The sequence below is a fragment of the Neomonachus schauinslandi genome, chromosome 16 (genome assembly GCF_002201575.2).
Source record: "Neomonachus schauinslandi chromosome 16, ASM220157v2, whole genome shotgun sequence".
Classification (NCBI taxonomy): domain Eukaryota; kingdom Metazoa; phylum Chordata; class Mammalia; order Carnivora; family Phocidae; genus Neomonachus; species Neomonachus schauinslandi.
In genome coordinates, this window is record NC_058418.1 from 11,832,006 (window position 1) to 11,847,696 (window position 15,691).

Consider the following 15,691-nt stretch of genomic DNA (forward strand, 5'->3'; position numbering starts at 1 on the left):
CCTGAGCCTCCTTCTGCTGTTCCCCAGAGCCTCGGTGTGTGCATCTGTGCCGAGGGCTTCGGGGGCCCTGACTGCGCAACGAAGCTGGACGGCGGGCAGCTGGTCTGGGAGACCCTCATGGACAGCCGCCTCTCAGCTGTGAGTCGTGGATGCCACTCTGTCCACGGAGGTGCCACGCAGCCCGCCTCCTGGATGGTTCTCCCCTCCCTGCATTCCTGGGACCACCCCTCAGCCCCGACTCCCAGCCTGACCCTTCGTGTCCCCACCTCCGCCCCCAGGACACTGCCAGCCGATTCCTACACCGCCTGGGGCACACCATGGTGGAGGGACCTGATGCCACCTTGTGGATGTTTGGGGGCCTCGGCCTGCCCCAGGGGCTGCTGGGGAACCTGTACAGGTGAGGACTGTCTCCCGGAGGTGGGATGCCTGAATGAGAGGAGGTCACGACCTCAGGGGATGCTGAGATGTGTGTCACATAAGAGTCCCTTCGGGGGTTAAAAAAAAAAACAAACAACTGGTGTAAAAAACCCTCTAGAGATGCCTGGGTGGCTCAGTCGGTTAAGCGTCTCCCTTCGGCTCAGGTCATGGTCCCGGGGTCCTGGGATCGAGCCCCTTGTCCCCTGCTCAGCAGGGAGTCTGCTTCTCCCTCTCTCTCTGCCCCTCCCCCTGCTCGTGCACTCTGATTCTCTCATGCGCTCTCTCTTTCTCAAATAAATAAATTAAAATATTTTAAAAACAACAATAAAAACCTCTATAGGTGAAGGACACCCAAAAATTACTGGGACACTTGTCACAGGAGGCTCACCTCGGGGTCTGGGATACTTATTTGGGTGGTGCTACCCCAGGGGGGGATGGTAAGATGGTTGTCAAAGGAGGGGCACCCTAGGGGATTTGGGGATAACTGTGCAGGGGGGGTCACCCCAGGTCATGCTGGGATGCCTGTATGGTGAGACTCCTTTTCTGCACCTTGGTGCCAGGTACTCAGTGAGCGAGCGGCGGTGGACACAGATGCTGGCGGGAGCCGAGGATGGGGGCCCGGGCCCCTCACCCCGCTCCTTCCACGCGGCTGCCTACGTGTCCGCTGGCCGTGGTGCCATGTACCTTCTGGGGGGACTCACAGCTGGGGGTGTCACTCGCGACTTTTGGGTCCTCAACCTCACCACCCTGCAGTGGCGGCAGGAGAAGGTGAGCCCCTCTCCCTTCCCCCGCCCCCATGATCCATGTCTAGCAGGGCCGGCCAGAGTGCCTCCTGCCCGTTTCACCCCCAGGGGATGCAGCTTCCCCCCACTCCCCACCGGGGCTCCAGTGCGAGTCCCAGAGTTGAATCTCAGCCATCATGCGTCACACTGTAGTCCCGAGCCAGCCTGTGACCGAGTGGGTGGGATAGTCTTGTCCACTTGGCTGGGTCGCGTGCACTGTGGGCGGGTACGGTCAGCCCCACACGGCCAGAGTGAGAGCACAAGGGCCAGGGCTTCCCAGAGGAACACCAGGCTGCCCCCACCCGCATCGGTGACACTGAGCAGGCAGAAATGGCAAGGGGCCTCGCACACACCTGCTGGGACCGTGGCAAGTTGGAAGTTTGGGGTCTGACCAGCCCCGGGCAGCTCACTACCTCCTTATTGGTTCAAGGGGAGTGTCCAGAGTTCTGAGTCTTGCTTCTACCCGGAAGATGACCCCTAATCTCCAGCTGCCTGCTAACCTCTGCCCTTTACCCCCCAGGTGCCCCAGACCGTGGAGCTCCCGGCAGTGGCTGGTCACACCCTCACTGCCCGCCGAGGCCTGTCTCTGCTCCTGGTGGGCGGGTACTCCCCCGAGAATGGCTTCAACCAGCAGCTGTTCGAGTACCAGCTGGTGACTGGCACCTGGGTGTCCGGAGCCCAGAGCGGGACACCCCCCACCGGTAGGGCTGGGGATAAGTCGGGGACAGCACCTTGGACTCCTGGCCATCCGGGGCTTTGTGGAGGCTCTCTATCCACTGCTGTTACCCAGTGGTCACTGCCCTTAGACCTTGTTATGTCCTGTCTTGCCCCCAACGCCCACCCAGATTCGCAGACCCACTCTTGAGAAGTTCAGTTTCCCATGAAAGGCTACCCACCTCCTGCCCGGTGACAGTGGGTCATTGCATTCCTCTCCCAGGTCCTGGGTTCCAGCCCCTCAGGCATTCCCCTTCTCCATTCTTTGCTCACTGTCCCCCCAGGACATGCAGGTCACTCTGACTCCCCCTCTTCTCTTGCCCGGAGTCACTAGAGGTGGTCCTTTGGAACCGAAGCGGGAGGGAGGGGTTGACAAGAGCTCCTTGGTGGCGTGGTCCCAAGAAGGGGAGCCCAGGAAGGTGGGAGGGCGCTCCTAATCACCAGCCCTCCCCCCAGCGTCTGCTCCCTCGTGCCCCCCAGGTCTCTACGGTCATTCTGCCGTGTACCATGAGGCCACTGACTCCCTCTACGTGTTTGGGGGTTTCCGCTTCCACGTCGAGCTGGCAGCCCCGTCCTCTGAGCTCTACTCCCTGCACTGTCCTGACCGCACCTGGAGCCTGCTGGCCCCTTCCCAGGGGGCAAAGGTCAGGAAAAGAGGTGTACGCAGTTAGATCCAGGGGGCAGGAAGGAGGGGGTCCCCCCTTACCCAGCACCCCAGGGACTGGCTCAACCCTGGACTCCTAGTCCCATCCTTTCTAGTCCCCTAGACTCAACTGTGGCACCCCACACATCTCCCTTTCTTTCATCGCTTGCTTGGAGGGAAGCATCCTAGACGAGGAGGTCAGAGGCCTGGGTTCTGCCCCAGCTCTGCCCCACTCTTGGCGTGGCCCTCAACTTCCCAGCCTCCCCATCTGTAAAACCTGGGACTGAGGCGCCTTGGGCCTCCCGCCTTCAAGGCCAAAGGAGATAGCGGATGGGAGTACATGGACTCCGGATGTGCTGGTTAGAGACGATTGAGTTTTCCATCTGCAAACATATCTCCAAGCCCTTTTGGGGACCGGACTGTAAGGGAGGCCCGAGCCTCACCCCCAGGTTGCCCCCAGCCAAGCTGGCCAGGTCACACGAGAAATGTGGGATTCATCTCAAGCAGCCTGGGCCAGGTTCCTGGGGAACAGCACAGGGCATGGGGGTTCTGGAAGTTCGGGGAAGGGAGCTGGCCCTGGGGGCTGCTCTGAAGAATGAGGGAGGTCTCCTGGACGGAGGAGCTGAGATTTGAGGGAGATTAGGGTTGGGTAGGACTGGTGGGGGCTGAGGTGTGGGAGGGTGCAGGGTGGCGGGTGGGATGAGAGGCGAGCGGAGGAGTGTGGGCTCTGACCGGCCATCCTGCGGGTGTCTCCCCAACAGCCCCGCCCCCGGCTTTTCCACGCCTCAGCCCTGCTGGGGGACACCATGGTGGTCCTTGGGGGGCGCTCGGACCCCGATGAGTTCAGCAGTGACGTTCTGCTCTACCAGGTCAACTGCAACACCTGGCTCCTGCCCGACCTGACCCGTAAGTCCAGTGCTCCCCCTAGGGGGCCCTGGGGACATCCTACAGGAGCCCTGGCCTGTCCTGGGACGCTCACTCATCCGGACTCCCTCAGGCCCCTTCAGGCCCTCCGGCAAAGCTGCTTTCCCCTCTGTTACCTGAACACCCATGGAGATGCCTGCCTTCCTTTTCTTTTCCTAAGAAGTTTATTTTTTGTCCTGATTATAAAAGTAATAATATTCATTGTATGTAATTGGTGAAATAAGAAGGCAAAAATCCCCCATGATCCTGCTCTCTAGAGACAGCACTATTATACGTGGGGGTGTTTCTTTCTAGTCTGCTGGTCGGAGGCCGGAAAGGGGCTTGGACCTTGTCTTTCTGTTTCGCTACCCAGTGTGACTGTGTATGCCTCTGGGCCTTTTCCTTTTGCTTTTCTCTCCTACTCTCTGTCTCTAATTCCCTTTTGCCCTTATCTTGTTTGCTACTCTGTGACTTTCTCTTTTTTTTCTCCTGGAGGATTTTTTTTTTTAATTTTTAAATTTTCAGATTTTATTTATTTATTTATTTGAAAGAGAAAGAGCACAAGTAGGCGAGGGACAGAGGGAGAAGCAGACTCCCCACTGAGCCAGGAGCCCGATGCGGGACTCAATCCCAGGACCCTGGGATCATGACCTGAGCTGAAGGCAGAGGCTTAACTGACTGAGCCACCCAGGCGTCCCCCTTCCTGGAGGATTTAAAAAACCTGAGGCGAAATTCACATAAGAAAATGAACCGTTGTGAAATTAATGATGCAGTGACACCTGGTACCTTCAGGAGGTTGTGCGACCAGCACCTCTGGTTCCAGAAGCTTTGTCTCCATCCTTATTCCATTCTTTCTGCTTCCTTTTTCTGTTTATCTCTCCCTCTCTTTTGTCTTGCTGTCCTTGTCGTTTCTCTTGCCCTATATGGCCTTACGTATCTTCTCTGTCCATGTCTGTCTCTGCCGTCCTTAGCCCGTCGCTCCGCTCGGCGTCCCTCTCTGACCGGCCTCTTCGTGGGGCTCTCGTCCCTGAGTCTCTCTCTGAATGTTCCGTCTTTCCCCAGGCCCAGCCTCTGTGGGGGCCCCGATGGAGGAGTCCGTGGCCCATGCTGTGGCAGCAGTAGGGGGCCGCCTGTACCTCTCAGGGGGCTTCGGGGGAGTGGCCCTGGGCCGCCTGCTGGCCCTGACCCTGCCCCCTGACCCCTGCCGCCTGCTACCCTCACCCGAAGCTTGTAACCAGTCTGGGGCCTGCACCTGGTGCCATGGGGCCTGCTTGTCCTGGGACCAGGCCCATAGGTAACCATGGTGACCGAACGGCGCATGGGTGGATGGTACTGGTGCCCTCCGAAGGGGGTTCTGTGCTAGGCCAGGCTTGCGGGGGGCGGGGGGGCGCTCAGGAGGGTACTGTCCGAACAGGACACCGGCTCACATGGGAAAACGGGCGCTGCATCACAGGCAGGGTCAGGCTGGGGGACCCTTGAGTGAGAAGCCCTGCTTGTGGGCTGGGGTGTCATCCGAGAATGTTTCCTGGAGGAGCTGGGTCCGAACTGGCTCCCAAATGACCACTAGAATTTAGACCAGCGAAGGTTCGGAAGTGGGGCTGTGCCCGGTGTATTTTAGGGACCGTCTATGCTGGGGGAACGTGAGGCTGGAGTGGTGGTGGGGGCAGCTCAGGAAGGGCTCCCAGTGCCTGGCTGTGGCGCTGGGCTTCTGTTGTTCGGGAGGCCAGACATCTCAGGAAGCTGAAAGGGCTGTCCTTGGTTCAGCACAAACTCTTTTGGCTACATTGTTATCCCGAACCCGTATGAGGCTACTAATGGCCTTGGCTTGTCCTATTAAATGGGTCACTGTGTTTGCTACTGAATTAGTAAAGGGTTTGATCTATGGGGTGCTCCCCCAGATTCTGCTAGGAGTGTTATGTAACAGTGGGTACACCCACTGCTTTTCTAAAATCTGGAAAGTTCTGAAAGTTGTGCCTTCAAGGACTTTGGGTAAGGGATTATGAACCTCCACTGTGGGTGATGGGGAGCCAGGGAAGGTTTGAGCAGGGGAGGGCAGGGGCAGGCCTGGGCAGAAAGCCCTGGGGCTGTTGGGAAGGAGCCAGCGGTGAGGGGAGGCTGTGGGTGGAGACCTGGGTGGAGGCCGCAGAGGAGGAGGCTGGAGAAGAAGAGGCCTGAACTGGGCAAAGGGCTGCAGGGGTGGAGAGTGGGGGACGCCTTGGTGGCTGGAGGGACAGGGGAGTGTGGGATATTGTCCAGTATCTCTGGCTGGAGTGACGGGGACGTGAGACCATGGTCAGGTGGGGTGGGGGAGGAGCAGGTTGGGGAGGCCTGGGCTGAGACCAGTCCAGGATACACGTCGGGGGGCCCGCAGGACGATGTCCAGGAGGCACCAGGAAGAGGCAAGGGCGGGTGGAGGAGGGACGGGGTCTGGCTGGGTGTGCTGAGCCAGGCCTCCTGCCTCCCCAGGCTGGGCTGCGGGGCCCCCCCATGCTCCCCCATGCCTCGCTCCCCCGAGGAATGTCGACGTCTCCGGACCTGCAGTGAGTGCCTGGCCCGCCACCCCCGGACCCTGCAGCCTGGAGATGGAGAGGTGAAGCGGGGGTGGGGGGGTGTCTCAGGAACTTCAGCTGGGATTGGGTGGGAAGAGCTGGCTCGGGGGGGGGGGGGGGCCCGGGGCCCTGGGGACCCCCCCGGGGCCCAATTTCCCCCCCCCCGCAGGCCCCCCCCCCCCGCTGTAAGTGGTGTACCAACTGCCCTGAGGGCGCCTGCATCGGGCGGAACGGGTCCTGCACCTCGGAGAATGACTGTCGCATCAACCAGCGAGAGGTGTTCTGGGCCGGGAACTGCTCGGAGGCCGTGTGCGGGGCTGCGGACTGCGAGCAGTGCACCCGGGAGGGCAAGTGCATGTGGACCAGGCAGTTCAAGAGGACAGGTGCGGCTCCCCACTAGGATGGCCTGGGGGCCCCCGGAAGGGGTGGAGCGGAGGGGGCCGAGGCCAGGCCCAGGCTCTGATTCCTGTGCCCTTGACCCCAGGGGAGACCCGCCGCATCCTCTCAGTGCAGCCCACCTACGACTGGACATGCTTCAGCCACTCTCTACTGAACGTGTCCCCAATGCCGGTGGAGTCGTCACCCCCGCTCCCCTGCCCCACTCCCTGTCACCTCCTGCCCAACTGCACCTCCTGCCTGGACTCCAAGGGTGCGGACGGGGGCTGGCAACACTGTGTCTGGAGCAGCAGTCTCCAACAGGTACCATCCGGCGGGGTGCTCAGGGGGCCCTCCCCGCCCTGCCCCTGCCCCTCTGTCCTACTTCCTCCTCCGTTTCCCTGGCTCTGGTCCCTCCACGGTGCTTCCTCTGTCCTCCTCCCCCACTAGCACCTCCTCCTTCCCCCCTGGCCTCTCGAGTCTCCCTGTCGCGTCTGCTAGAACCCTGCCACGCCGCCACCTTCCGGACCCCACAGCCGGGGTCATGGTCCCCCCCCCCATCCTTCCCGCGACTGCTAATGCCATCTCGCCTCTCCCTCCCAAACCTCTGCACTTGCCTTCTCCGTCCCTTTCTCTGCTTTTGGAACTTCTGGTTGTAAGAGACAGAGATCCCCTTGGTTTTATTATACGGAATTGGGGTAGGAAGTCCCGCGGCTCCGTCCTTCTCGGGCCTTGGGGTCTCTAATCTCAGCTGTTCTCTGCACGTCTCCATCGGCCGCTTTCTCTTGCCTTGATCATCCGGGGTTAGCTCACATTTTCAAGGGCAGACTTCGACTCAGCTGACCGGTTAGATGTCCAGCCTTGGCCCAGTGAGACATGGCCAGGGAGGGGTAGGAGCCCAGGGTTCAGCTGCCGGCTGGAGAGATGGCTCTCTGTGGGTGTGGTCTGGGCAGGCAACGTGGGTACCAGGGACAGTCCGCCCCTTGACTGTCCGGCTCCTGCTTACCCCGTAGAGTCCGGTCCAAAGATGCCTCTGCTTAGCATGATTTGGCCGCCCCCAGTGGCAGACATAAGCCCTTCGACCCCCAACCCCACCCCAGGGGGAGACAAAGATTCACCTCTTGCCGTCACATCCAGAAGCAGTGTCGTTCATTGGGCCGGAGTTCTGGGTCTCTGAGTCCCAGTGATGTCCATTTCTCATTCATCCTTGTGGAACACCCAGTCCACGAGTGACCACTTGCCATCTCGCAACGCGTGCGCCTACGTGAATCTTTGGTAAAATAGGACCGATAACAACAACCCGTTCTCCAGTTCTCTGGACCCCGACTGAGTGTCTAACAACTCCGGTCGCCCCTGACACCGCCCACGTAGCACCAGAGCCAGATCCTACAAAGTTCAAGTCCACAGGCCTGCCCCCATTTCGAGGCCAGTCACGCCCTCAGACCACCTGTGCTTCTGACCAACGAACTGTAAATCAGGGGTTCTACTACCCCCTAAGCAGGTTTGATCATTTGCTAGAATGGCTCACAGAACTCGGAGAAACAACTACTCACGAATACCAGTTTACTATAGGGGCTACAACTCGGACAGAGCCAGGTGGCAGAGAAGATTAGGGCAGGGAATGGGGTGAACGCGCAGAGCTCCCGCGCCCCCTCTGGGCACGCCATGCTTGCCGCAGGGGAGCTTTCTGAATCTCCTTGTTCATGAGTTTTTATAGACCCCAGCTCCATCCCCATCGCAGTCCGTGGGGGGGCTGCAAGCGCCAACCCTCTAGCCACTTGGTCTTTCTGGTGACACTCTCTCTACATGCCCTCTTTAGCATAAACTCAGGTGTGAAATCAGCTTCTTATGAACAACAAAAGGCCTTCCAGCACTCAGGAAAGACCAGGACACCTGTAGGATATATTCTTGGGTTACACCACACCATCCCGTAGGCAGGTGGTAGAAATTAAATGGGTGAGTGTCTTTGCAGCCTGGGGCCATGCTTGCTCCTGAGTAAAATCTCAGTCATGCCCCAAGTTCTGCCCAGTGGGGGGATTCCCAGCCTCCACTCTGTGGGACACACCCAGAGGGTGGGCAGTGTTCCCCGTGGGGGTTCTCTGTGACCCCCACAGTGTGGGTCTCCAGCACACTGAGGCCTCATCCCCAAGCCTGGGGTCCTTGTGGTGATACAGGTTCTCCTCAAATAACATTGAGATGCCCATTGTCCGTCTCTGTGGACACTCCCGGGCCTGGAAGGCAATGGTAGGGAGCCTCCTGGCAGGCACTTGCTATTCACCCAGCCCCTCTGTGCTGTTCTGTGGGGCAGGAGACTCCAGCGCCGGGTCGGTGCCACAGTGTGGGTGGGAGGGCACTTCTGCCAGAGCTTCGGATTTCTGTGCGGTCTCCTAGCTCTGGAGCGTTGGCTTGGGCTTCTAACAACCACCACTGCACAGATTGGACCGAACAGATGTGCAGACCAGCCCTGTTAGGAGTTGGCTTGAGGGCCGCTGTTATTTTAACACCCGGGCATTGTTCTTTTGAATGACTTTGGCTTCAGAGCCTGGGACGGGCACAGAGTGCTCCCTTCCCTGGCTTCTCTTCACCAGGTTCTTTGTCGAGCCCCTTCCCCGTGCCAGGCACTTCGCTAGGTTGTAGGTGTACCTGTCAAGATGAGCTAGAACCCTGCTCTCGGAACTTAACATTCCCATATCTCTTCCAAGAGCGCAGGGGATGCAGTTGATGGTGTTGGGCAGCATCACCTGTGGCCACTAGAGAGGTCACAGCAAAACAAACGCTGTGCAGACTGGGGACTTGGTCTCCCCCTGCCCCAGATTGCCCCACCATCTGCCAAGGGGCGCACTAAATTTACATCTGGGAGCCTAGCTCCAGCAGTTCAGCAAGGCTCAGCTCACTGCTGGCTGTAAGCGTCTGTGGGCCCAGAGCTCCGGCCACAGCAGGGAGGGTGTCTGTTTCAGGATCGCGTGGTTGCTGAGTGCTGTCAGACAGCCCAGACTAATCCCTGTCTTCTCAAGGCCCGAACAGTAAATAAAATACTCTGACACCCTGCGGAAAGTTCCCAAGAGTCTGACCCTGACTGCGCACCTTGTCTGGGTCCCAGGACGTGCTGAGTGATGGCGTGTGAGCTACTGGGCAGCCCCTGACCGCAGACTCCGCTTCCCAGCCCAGCACGGGAGGACTCTGCGGCCCCAGCAGCCAGCTGCACGTTTTTCCTAAGTGACAATGGCTTGCAACCCTGCACCTGTCGCTAGTTTCTGTCCCAACCTGGGATTGTTGCCCCCCTTTGGTTGTGAGAAACAGCCATGCGCGCTAAGCCAGGTGGGGAGACTGACACCGCCAGTCACACCAACACAGTGGTACCTCTTGGAGCCCAGGGTGCAAAGTGCAGCCAGGCCTGGCGACAGGGCCTGGAAAAGCTGCCCTCCTCCCCCACCACCCCGCCCACCGTGGGCTTGGGGTGTGTGGTCCTCATCGATGCTTCCTTCTGCATCTGCTCTTTCCCTGTCCCTCTATTCTCTTCATTTGCTCTGTTTTGCTCATCCTAACAGCCCCCAAAGCCCTCACCTCCAGAATCTTCCAGTTTCAAGGATGCCCCTAGCCTGACTCCCATTGTGAACTCCCAGGTTACAAATGCTTGACAGGGAGAATGTGATTAACCCCTGCTGGTGTCCACTTTGACCCATGGGCTGTGGCCAGAGAGGGGCGAGAGCTCCGAGGAGGGGGTGCGGTCTGGGAAGACACCCAGAATGTGTTTGATCCTCTTTCTCTGCCTCTCTCTTGCCCACCCCCCCCTCATTTCTCATCTCCCCTCCCCTGTACAGTGTCTGAGCCCCTCCTACCTGCCCCTGCGATGTATGGCTGGAGGCTGTGGCCGCCTGCTGCGAGGACCCGAGAGCTGCTCCCTGGGCTGTGCTCAGGCTTCCCAGTGTGCCCTGTGCCTGTGGCGCCCCCACTGTGGCTGGTGTGCCTGGGGGGGGCCAGGATGGGGGTGGCCGCTGCCTGGAGGGTGGACTCAGCGGTCCCCAGGACGGTGAGCCGCGCTCGGGGGTGGGTCTGGCACAGAGAACCTGGGGACGCTGGGGGCCGTCTCGGAGGGGGGCCCGGGTGGCTGGGCGGCTGCTGCAGAGGCACCCGGTGCAGCCCTGCGTGTCCCTGTGCCAGGGCTGACGTGCGGGCGGCCTGGGGCCTCCTGGGCCTTCCTGTCCTGCCCCCCTGAGGACGAGTGTGCAAACGGGCACCACGACTGCAACGAGACGCAGAACTGCCACGACCGGCCGCACGGTTACGAGTGCAGCTGCAAGGCGGGCTACACCATGGACAAGTGAGGACACAGGGCCCAGGCGACTGGGGGGGGGGGGGCTGTGGGAGCAGGAACGGGTGAGGCGTGGGCCGGCGCAGATGTGAGGCGTGGCGTTCATGCAGGAAGGGGTGAAGGGCCAGCGCGTGGAGGGGCAGGGCTCGCTGGGAAGAGGGAGGATGGCAGGCTACCCCTGAGGGAGATGGAGGCTAGACCCCGGAGGGGGAGCGTGGGACAGACCAGGGCTGAGCCACGAGTTGAGGGCGGTCTAGTGGGTGGTGGGCTGGCCGGAGTCCTGAGGACCCCGGCCCTGCCCTGCCCCTCCACCGCCCCCCGCCCCCTGCCCCTGCAGTGTGACCGGGCTGTGCCGCCCCGTGTGCGCCCAGGGCTGCGTGAACGGCTCGTGTGTGGAACCCGACCACTGCCGCTGCCACTTCGGCTTCGTGGGCCGCAACTGCTCCACCGAGTGTCGCTGCAACCGCCACAGCGAGTGTGCGGGCGTGGGGGCCCGCGACCACTGCTTGCTATGCCGTAACCACACCAAGGTGGGCTGCCCGGGGCCTCCGACGCACCCGCGTCTTGAGCCTCACTCCAAGCCTGGAGGAGCCAGGCCCCAGGGTGGGGGGAGGCTTTGGGGACACTGCCTGGATTCGTGTCAGAGAGGGGCCGCCCCGGAATAGCGGACAGAGTCAGTGCTGAACTAGGGAGGCGGGGCCCGTGGAGGAGGACTCCGGGTGGCACAGGGAAGGGCTTTCTGAGCTCAACACTTGGGGCTGGACGGGCACGAACGCCACCCCCCTCGGCCCGAGTCACCGGAGGTGCGCAAGCGAAGGCAGAGGCTAAACTGCCCCAAGGCTGGGACGGCCCGAACCAAGAGCCTGAGCCCCTGCTGCCCTCCCGCAGCGCTCCCAGAGGGCCCCTTCTCCCACCCTACCTGCTCTGACCACCCCGTCCCCGGTTTCCAGGGCAGCCACTGTGAGCAGTGCCTCCCCCTGTTCGTGGGTTCAGCTGTGGGGGGCGGGACCTGCCGGCCGTGCCACGCCTTCTGTCGTGGCAACAGCCACGTCTGCGTCTCCAGGAAAGAGCTCGAAATGGCCAGGAAGGAGCCCGAGAAGTACTCACTGGATCCGGAGGAGGTAGGAGAGGCCACGGGCCAGGACTCCTGGGTCTCGGGGAGGAGGGGGCTGGCCCACGCCTCTTTGCGATCACCCCGTCTTTCCTTGGCCAGATTGACAACTGGGTGACCGAGGGGCCCAGTGAAGATGAGGCCGTGTGTGTGAACTGCCAGAATAACAGCTATGGGGACAAATGCGAGAGCTGTCTGCACGGCTACTTCCTCCTGGACGGGAAGTGCACCAAGTGAGAAGCAGGGGGGCCGGGGACCCTAGCCCTGCCCACGGCGAATAGCTCTGGGAGCCACACCCCTCTCCCCAGTTCTCTGCCCTCAGGCAGGAGCGGACAGCATCCCCAGGGAGGCCCCGGGCTGAGGCCGAGCTGGGGGCCATGAGCCAGGCTCAGGTGGGAGACCCCCTCCCTCAGAGGCCGGTGCTGACACGCAGACCACAGAGCATCCGCCATGGAGACGGGGGGGGGGCAGAGAGGGAGCTGCCAAGGGGCGAGGCCTTCGGGCGGCCTCCCACCCCAGCCCTTCCTTCCCGAATGCTCAGTAGACTTGAGTCATTCCGACCTGGCTTCAAGTCCTAACCTTGCCGCTGACTGGCTCCCTGGCTTTGGGCAAATGGCTTGACCCCCTGTGAGCTTCAGTTTCCTCTTCTGGCCTGGAGCTCGGACTCAAGCTCACCTCTGCAGCATCGAGCCTGGACCCCTGTGGGCCAGGGGAGCTCTGTGACCCCTGTCTTCCCCCCGCTTCCTCAGATGCCAGTGTAATGGCCATGCAGATACATGTAACGAGCAGGACGGGACAGGCTGCCCGTGTCAGAACAATACGGAGACGGGCACGTGCCAGGGCAGCTCCCCTAGCGACCGTCGGGACTGCTACAGGTACCAGGTACGGCTGGAGAAGTGAGTTCCAGGCCAAGGGCCCTGCACCCCGAGAGGGCCACTCATTCATCCAGCACATATTTACTGAGCCCCTACTGTGTGCTGGGCTGCATGGGAGGCACTGGGATGCAGTGGGCACCAAAATGGGCAGGGTGTTCTGTCCTCGGGAAAATTACATTCCCGTGGAGGAGCCCAGCAACAAACGAACGAGTAAGTTAGATGCAGAGCATGTTAATGATGAGCAGTGAGGAGAAAGGAGTGGGAATGGTAGATATGACGACCAAGGAGGGCCTCGGTGAGAAGGTGACACTTGAGAAACGATCTGATAGAAGTCGGGATACCAGACAAGCAGCCACGGGGGTTGTGGGCGAGTAGAGAGTGATCCAGGCAAGAGGATCAGCCAGTGCAAAGGCCCTGAGGTGGGACGTACCTCATGCAGTCCAGAAACAGCAAGGCTGGCAGGTGAGGCCGGCCCACCCTGTGCTGTGCCTGGAGCTTCGGCAGTCCCATGCGCGAGCCCTGTTTGCCGCCTGGGTACAGAGGAGGGATCTCAAGTTCAGCGAGCTTAGCCACACAAGTAGTGAGGAGTAGAGGCAGGTTCGACAGAGCCCTTCATCGCTGCGCCTGAGAGTTCCAGAGGCCTCCACATCAGGGTGGGACAGCAACGCTGGAGCGTGGGGTCCTGGGGGCCTCCACACTGCGTCGGGGTGAGGGACAGTCCCCAGGAAGCTGCTGGGGACTGAGGGAGCCTGGGGCAGTGGCTGCTCACCAGTCGATCCAGAATGTCAGGACTTGGAGGGTGGCCGGGCACTGAGCTCAGCCCTGACCACCCCCGCCCCCCGCCCCCCGCAGTGCGCCAAGTGCCGGGAGTCATTCCACGGGAGCCCGCTGGGTGGCCAGCAGTGCTACCGCCTCATCTCCGTGGAGCAGGAATGCTGCCTCGACCCCACGTCCCAGACCAACTGCTTCCACGAACCCAAGCGCCGGGCTCTGGGCCCTGGCCGCACGGTCCTCTTCGGCGTGCAGCCCAAGTTTACCAATGTGGACATCCGCCTGACGCTGGATGTGACCTTCGGTGCCGTGGACCTCTATGTCTCCACCTCCTACGACACGTTCGTGGTCCGCGTGGCCCCCGACACAGGCGTCCACACTGTGCATATCCAGCCCCCTCCACCCCCGCCGCCTCCCCCACCCCCTGCTGACGGCGGACTCCGGGGGGCCGGGGACCCAGGGGGACCGGGGTCCGGGAGTGGGCCAGGCGCCCCAGCCGAGCCACGGGTGCGGGAAGTGTGGCCACGCGGCCTGATCACTTACGTGACGGTGACGGAGCCGTCGGCAGTGCTCGTGGTTCGTGGCGTGCGGGACCGGCTGGTCATCACCTACCCGCACGAGCACCATGCTCTCAAGTCCAGCCGCTTCTACCTGCTCCTGCTGGGCGTGGGGGACCCGAGCGGGCCTGGCGCCAACGGCTCGGCCGACTCGCAGGGCCTGCTCTTCTTCCGGCAGGACCAGGCCCACATTGACCTGTTTGTCTTCTTCTCCGTCTTCTTCTCCTGCTTCTTTCTCTTCCTCTCGCTCTGTGTGCTCCTCTGGAAGGCCAAACAGGCCCTGGACCAGCGGCAGGAACAGCGGCGGCACCTGCAGGAGATGACCAAGATGGCCAGCCGCCCTTTTGCCAAGGTCACTGTCTGCTTCCCGCCCGACCCCGCTGCCCCGGCCCCTGCCTGGAAGCCGGCCGGGCTCCCGCCGCCCACCTTCCGCCGTTCCGAACCCTTCCTGGCACCCCTGCTGCTGACCGGGGCCGGCGGGCCCTGGGGACCCGTGGGAGGAGGCTGCTGCCCACCAGCCATCCCCACCACGACTGCCGGCCTGCGAGCCGGGCCTATCACCCTCGAGCCCACCGAAGATGGTATGGCTGGGGTGGCCACGCTGCTGCTCCAGCTGCCTGGGGGACCCCAAGCGCCCAACGGTGCCTGCCTGGGCTCGGCGCTTGTCACGCTGAGACACAGACTGCACGAGTACTGTGGGGGCGGCGGGGGCGCCGGGGGCAGTGGGCACGGGGCTGGCGCAGGCCGGAAGGGACTGTTGAGCCAGGACAATCTCACCAGCATGTCCCTCTGACCCACGGTGGGGTCCTCAGCCACAGCAGCACAGTGCCCTGATGATGCCGCCCTGGACTCGGGGCTCCTCTGCCTGGGGGCCCCCCCAGACAGTGTGTCCTCAGAGACCTCCGACTCCCTTTCCCTGGGGCTCCCCAGCCAGGGCACTCGCCGTTCTGCAGCCAACAATTATTTATTGAATACTTACTCTACGCTGTTGAAGGCACTGGGCAGAGCAGAAAGCGAGACAGACCAGTTCCCTGATCTTGTGGGGCTTCAGTTCAAGTGGAGGGAGACAATCAGTGCGTGCACGCATGCGCACGCACACACGCACACACACACACACACACGTGAGATCATTTCTGTGAAGGAGAGGTGCCAGGAGGGATCACAGGATGTGGCCATGAGGGACCGCGGGGTAGGGTAAGTTGGGCACTCGGAGAAGCTGGGCCTAAAGATTGAGAGAACCGGCCGCGGGGAGAACGCTGGGAAGTGGGTCGCAGGTGGAGGGAGCTGCAAGGACAAGTCCCAGAGGTGGGGACCAGCGTGCTTTATTGGAGGGATCGGAGAGGTGGCCATTGTGACCCAGACCGAGTGCAAAGAGGAGGTGAGGTTGGGGACCAGGCAGGGGTGGCATCACCCAGGGACGTGCAGGCCCCAGATAGGGTTTTGAGTTTTATTCTCAGGGCAATGGGAAGCCGTGGGATAGTTGTATGAGGGTGAATGACAGGATCCGACGTACCTATTCAAGAAGTCCCTCAGCTGTGGTGTGGAGAATGGGTCGGAGGGGACAAGAGATGACAGTGGGCTGGACTAGGGTGGTGGTGGGGAGTGGGTGGGTCAGGGACAGGTGCAGGATGTGTGTGGATGTTGGGGCGGGGGAGGGGAATCCAGGACGACCTCGACTTTGT

The 15,691-nt window shown here is 61.6% G+C and overlaps 1 protein-coding gene across 1 annotated transcript in view; it reads left to right on the forward strand.

The window, feature by feature from the left end:
• MEGF8 (multiple EGF like domains 8) overlaps positions 1-15,196 on the forward strand; it is a 37,503-nt gene extending 22,307 nt beyond the window's left edge. The window contains 20 exon segments of the mRNA XM_044921983.1: positions 28-138; positions 279-397; positions 978-1,185; positions 1,720-1,900; positions 2,394-2,570; positions 3,030-3,104; positions 3,107-3,170; positions 3,299-3,462; positions 4,522-4,753; positions 5,926-6,049; positions 6,178-6,391; positions 6,493-6,707; positions 10,205-10,354; positions 10,356-10,413; positions 10,545-10,704; positions 11,033-11,225; positions 11,646-11,816; positions 11,909-12,039; positions 12,556-12,688; positions 13,534-15,196. Coding sequence (XP_044777918.1) covers positions 28-138; positions 279-397; positions 978-1,185; positions 1,720-1,900; positions 2,394-2,570; positions 3,030-3,104; positions 3,107-3,170; positions 3,299-3,462; positions 4,522-4,753; positions 5,926-6,049; positions 6,178-6,391; positions 6,493-6,707; positions 10,205-10,354; positions 10,356-10,413; positions 10,545-10,704; positions 11,033-11,225; positions 11,646-11,816; positions 11,909-12,039; positions 12,556-12,688; positions 13,534-14,802 — 4,149 coding nt within the window. The 3' untranslated portion in view covers positions 14,803-15,196.
• The last annotated feature ends 495 nt before the right edge of the window (positions 15,197-15,691 follow it).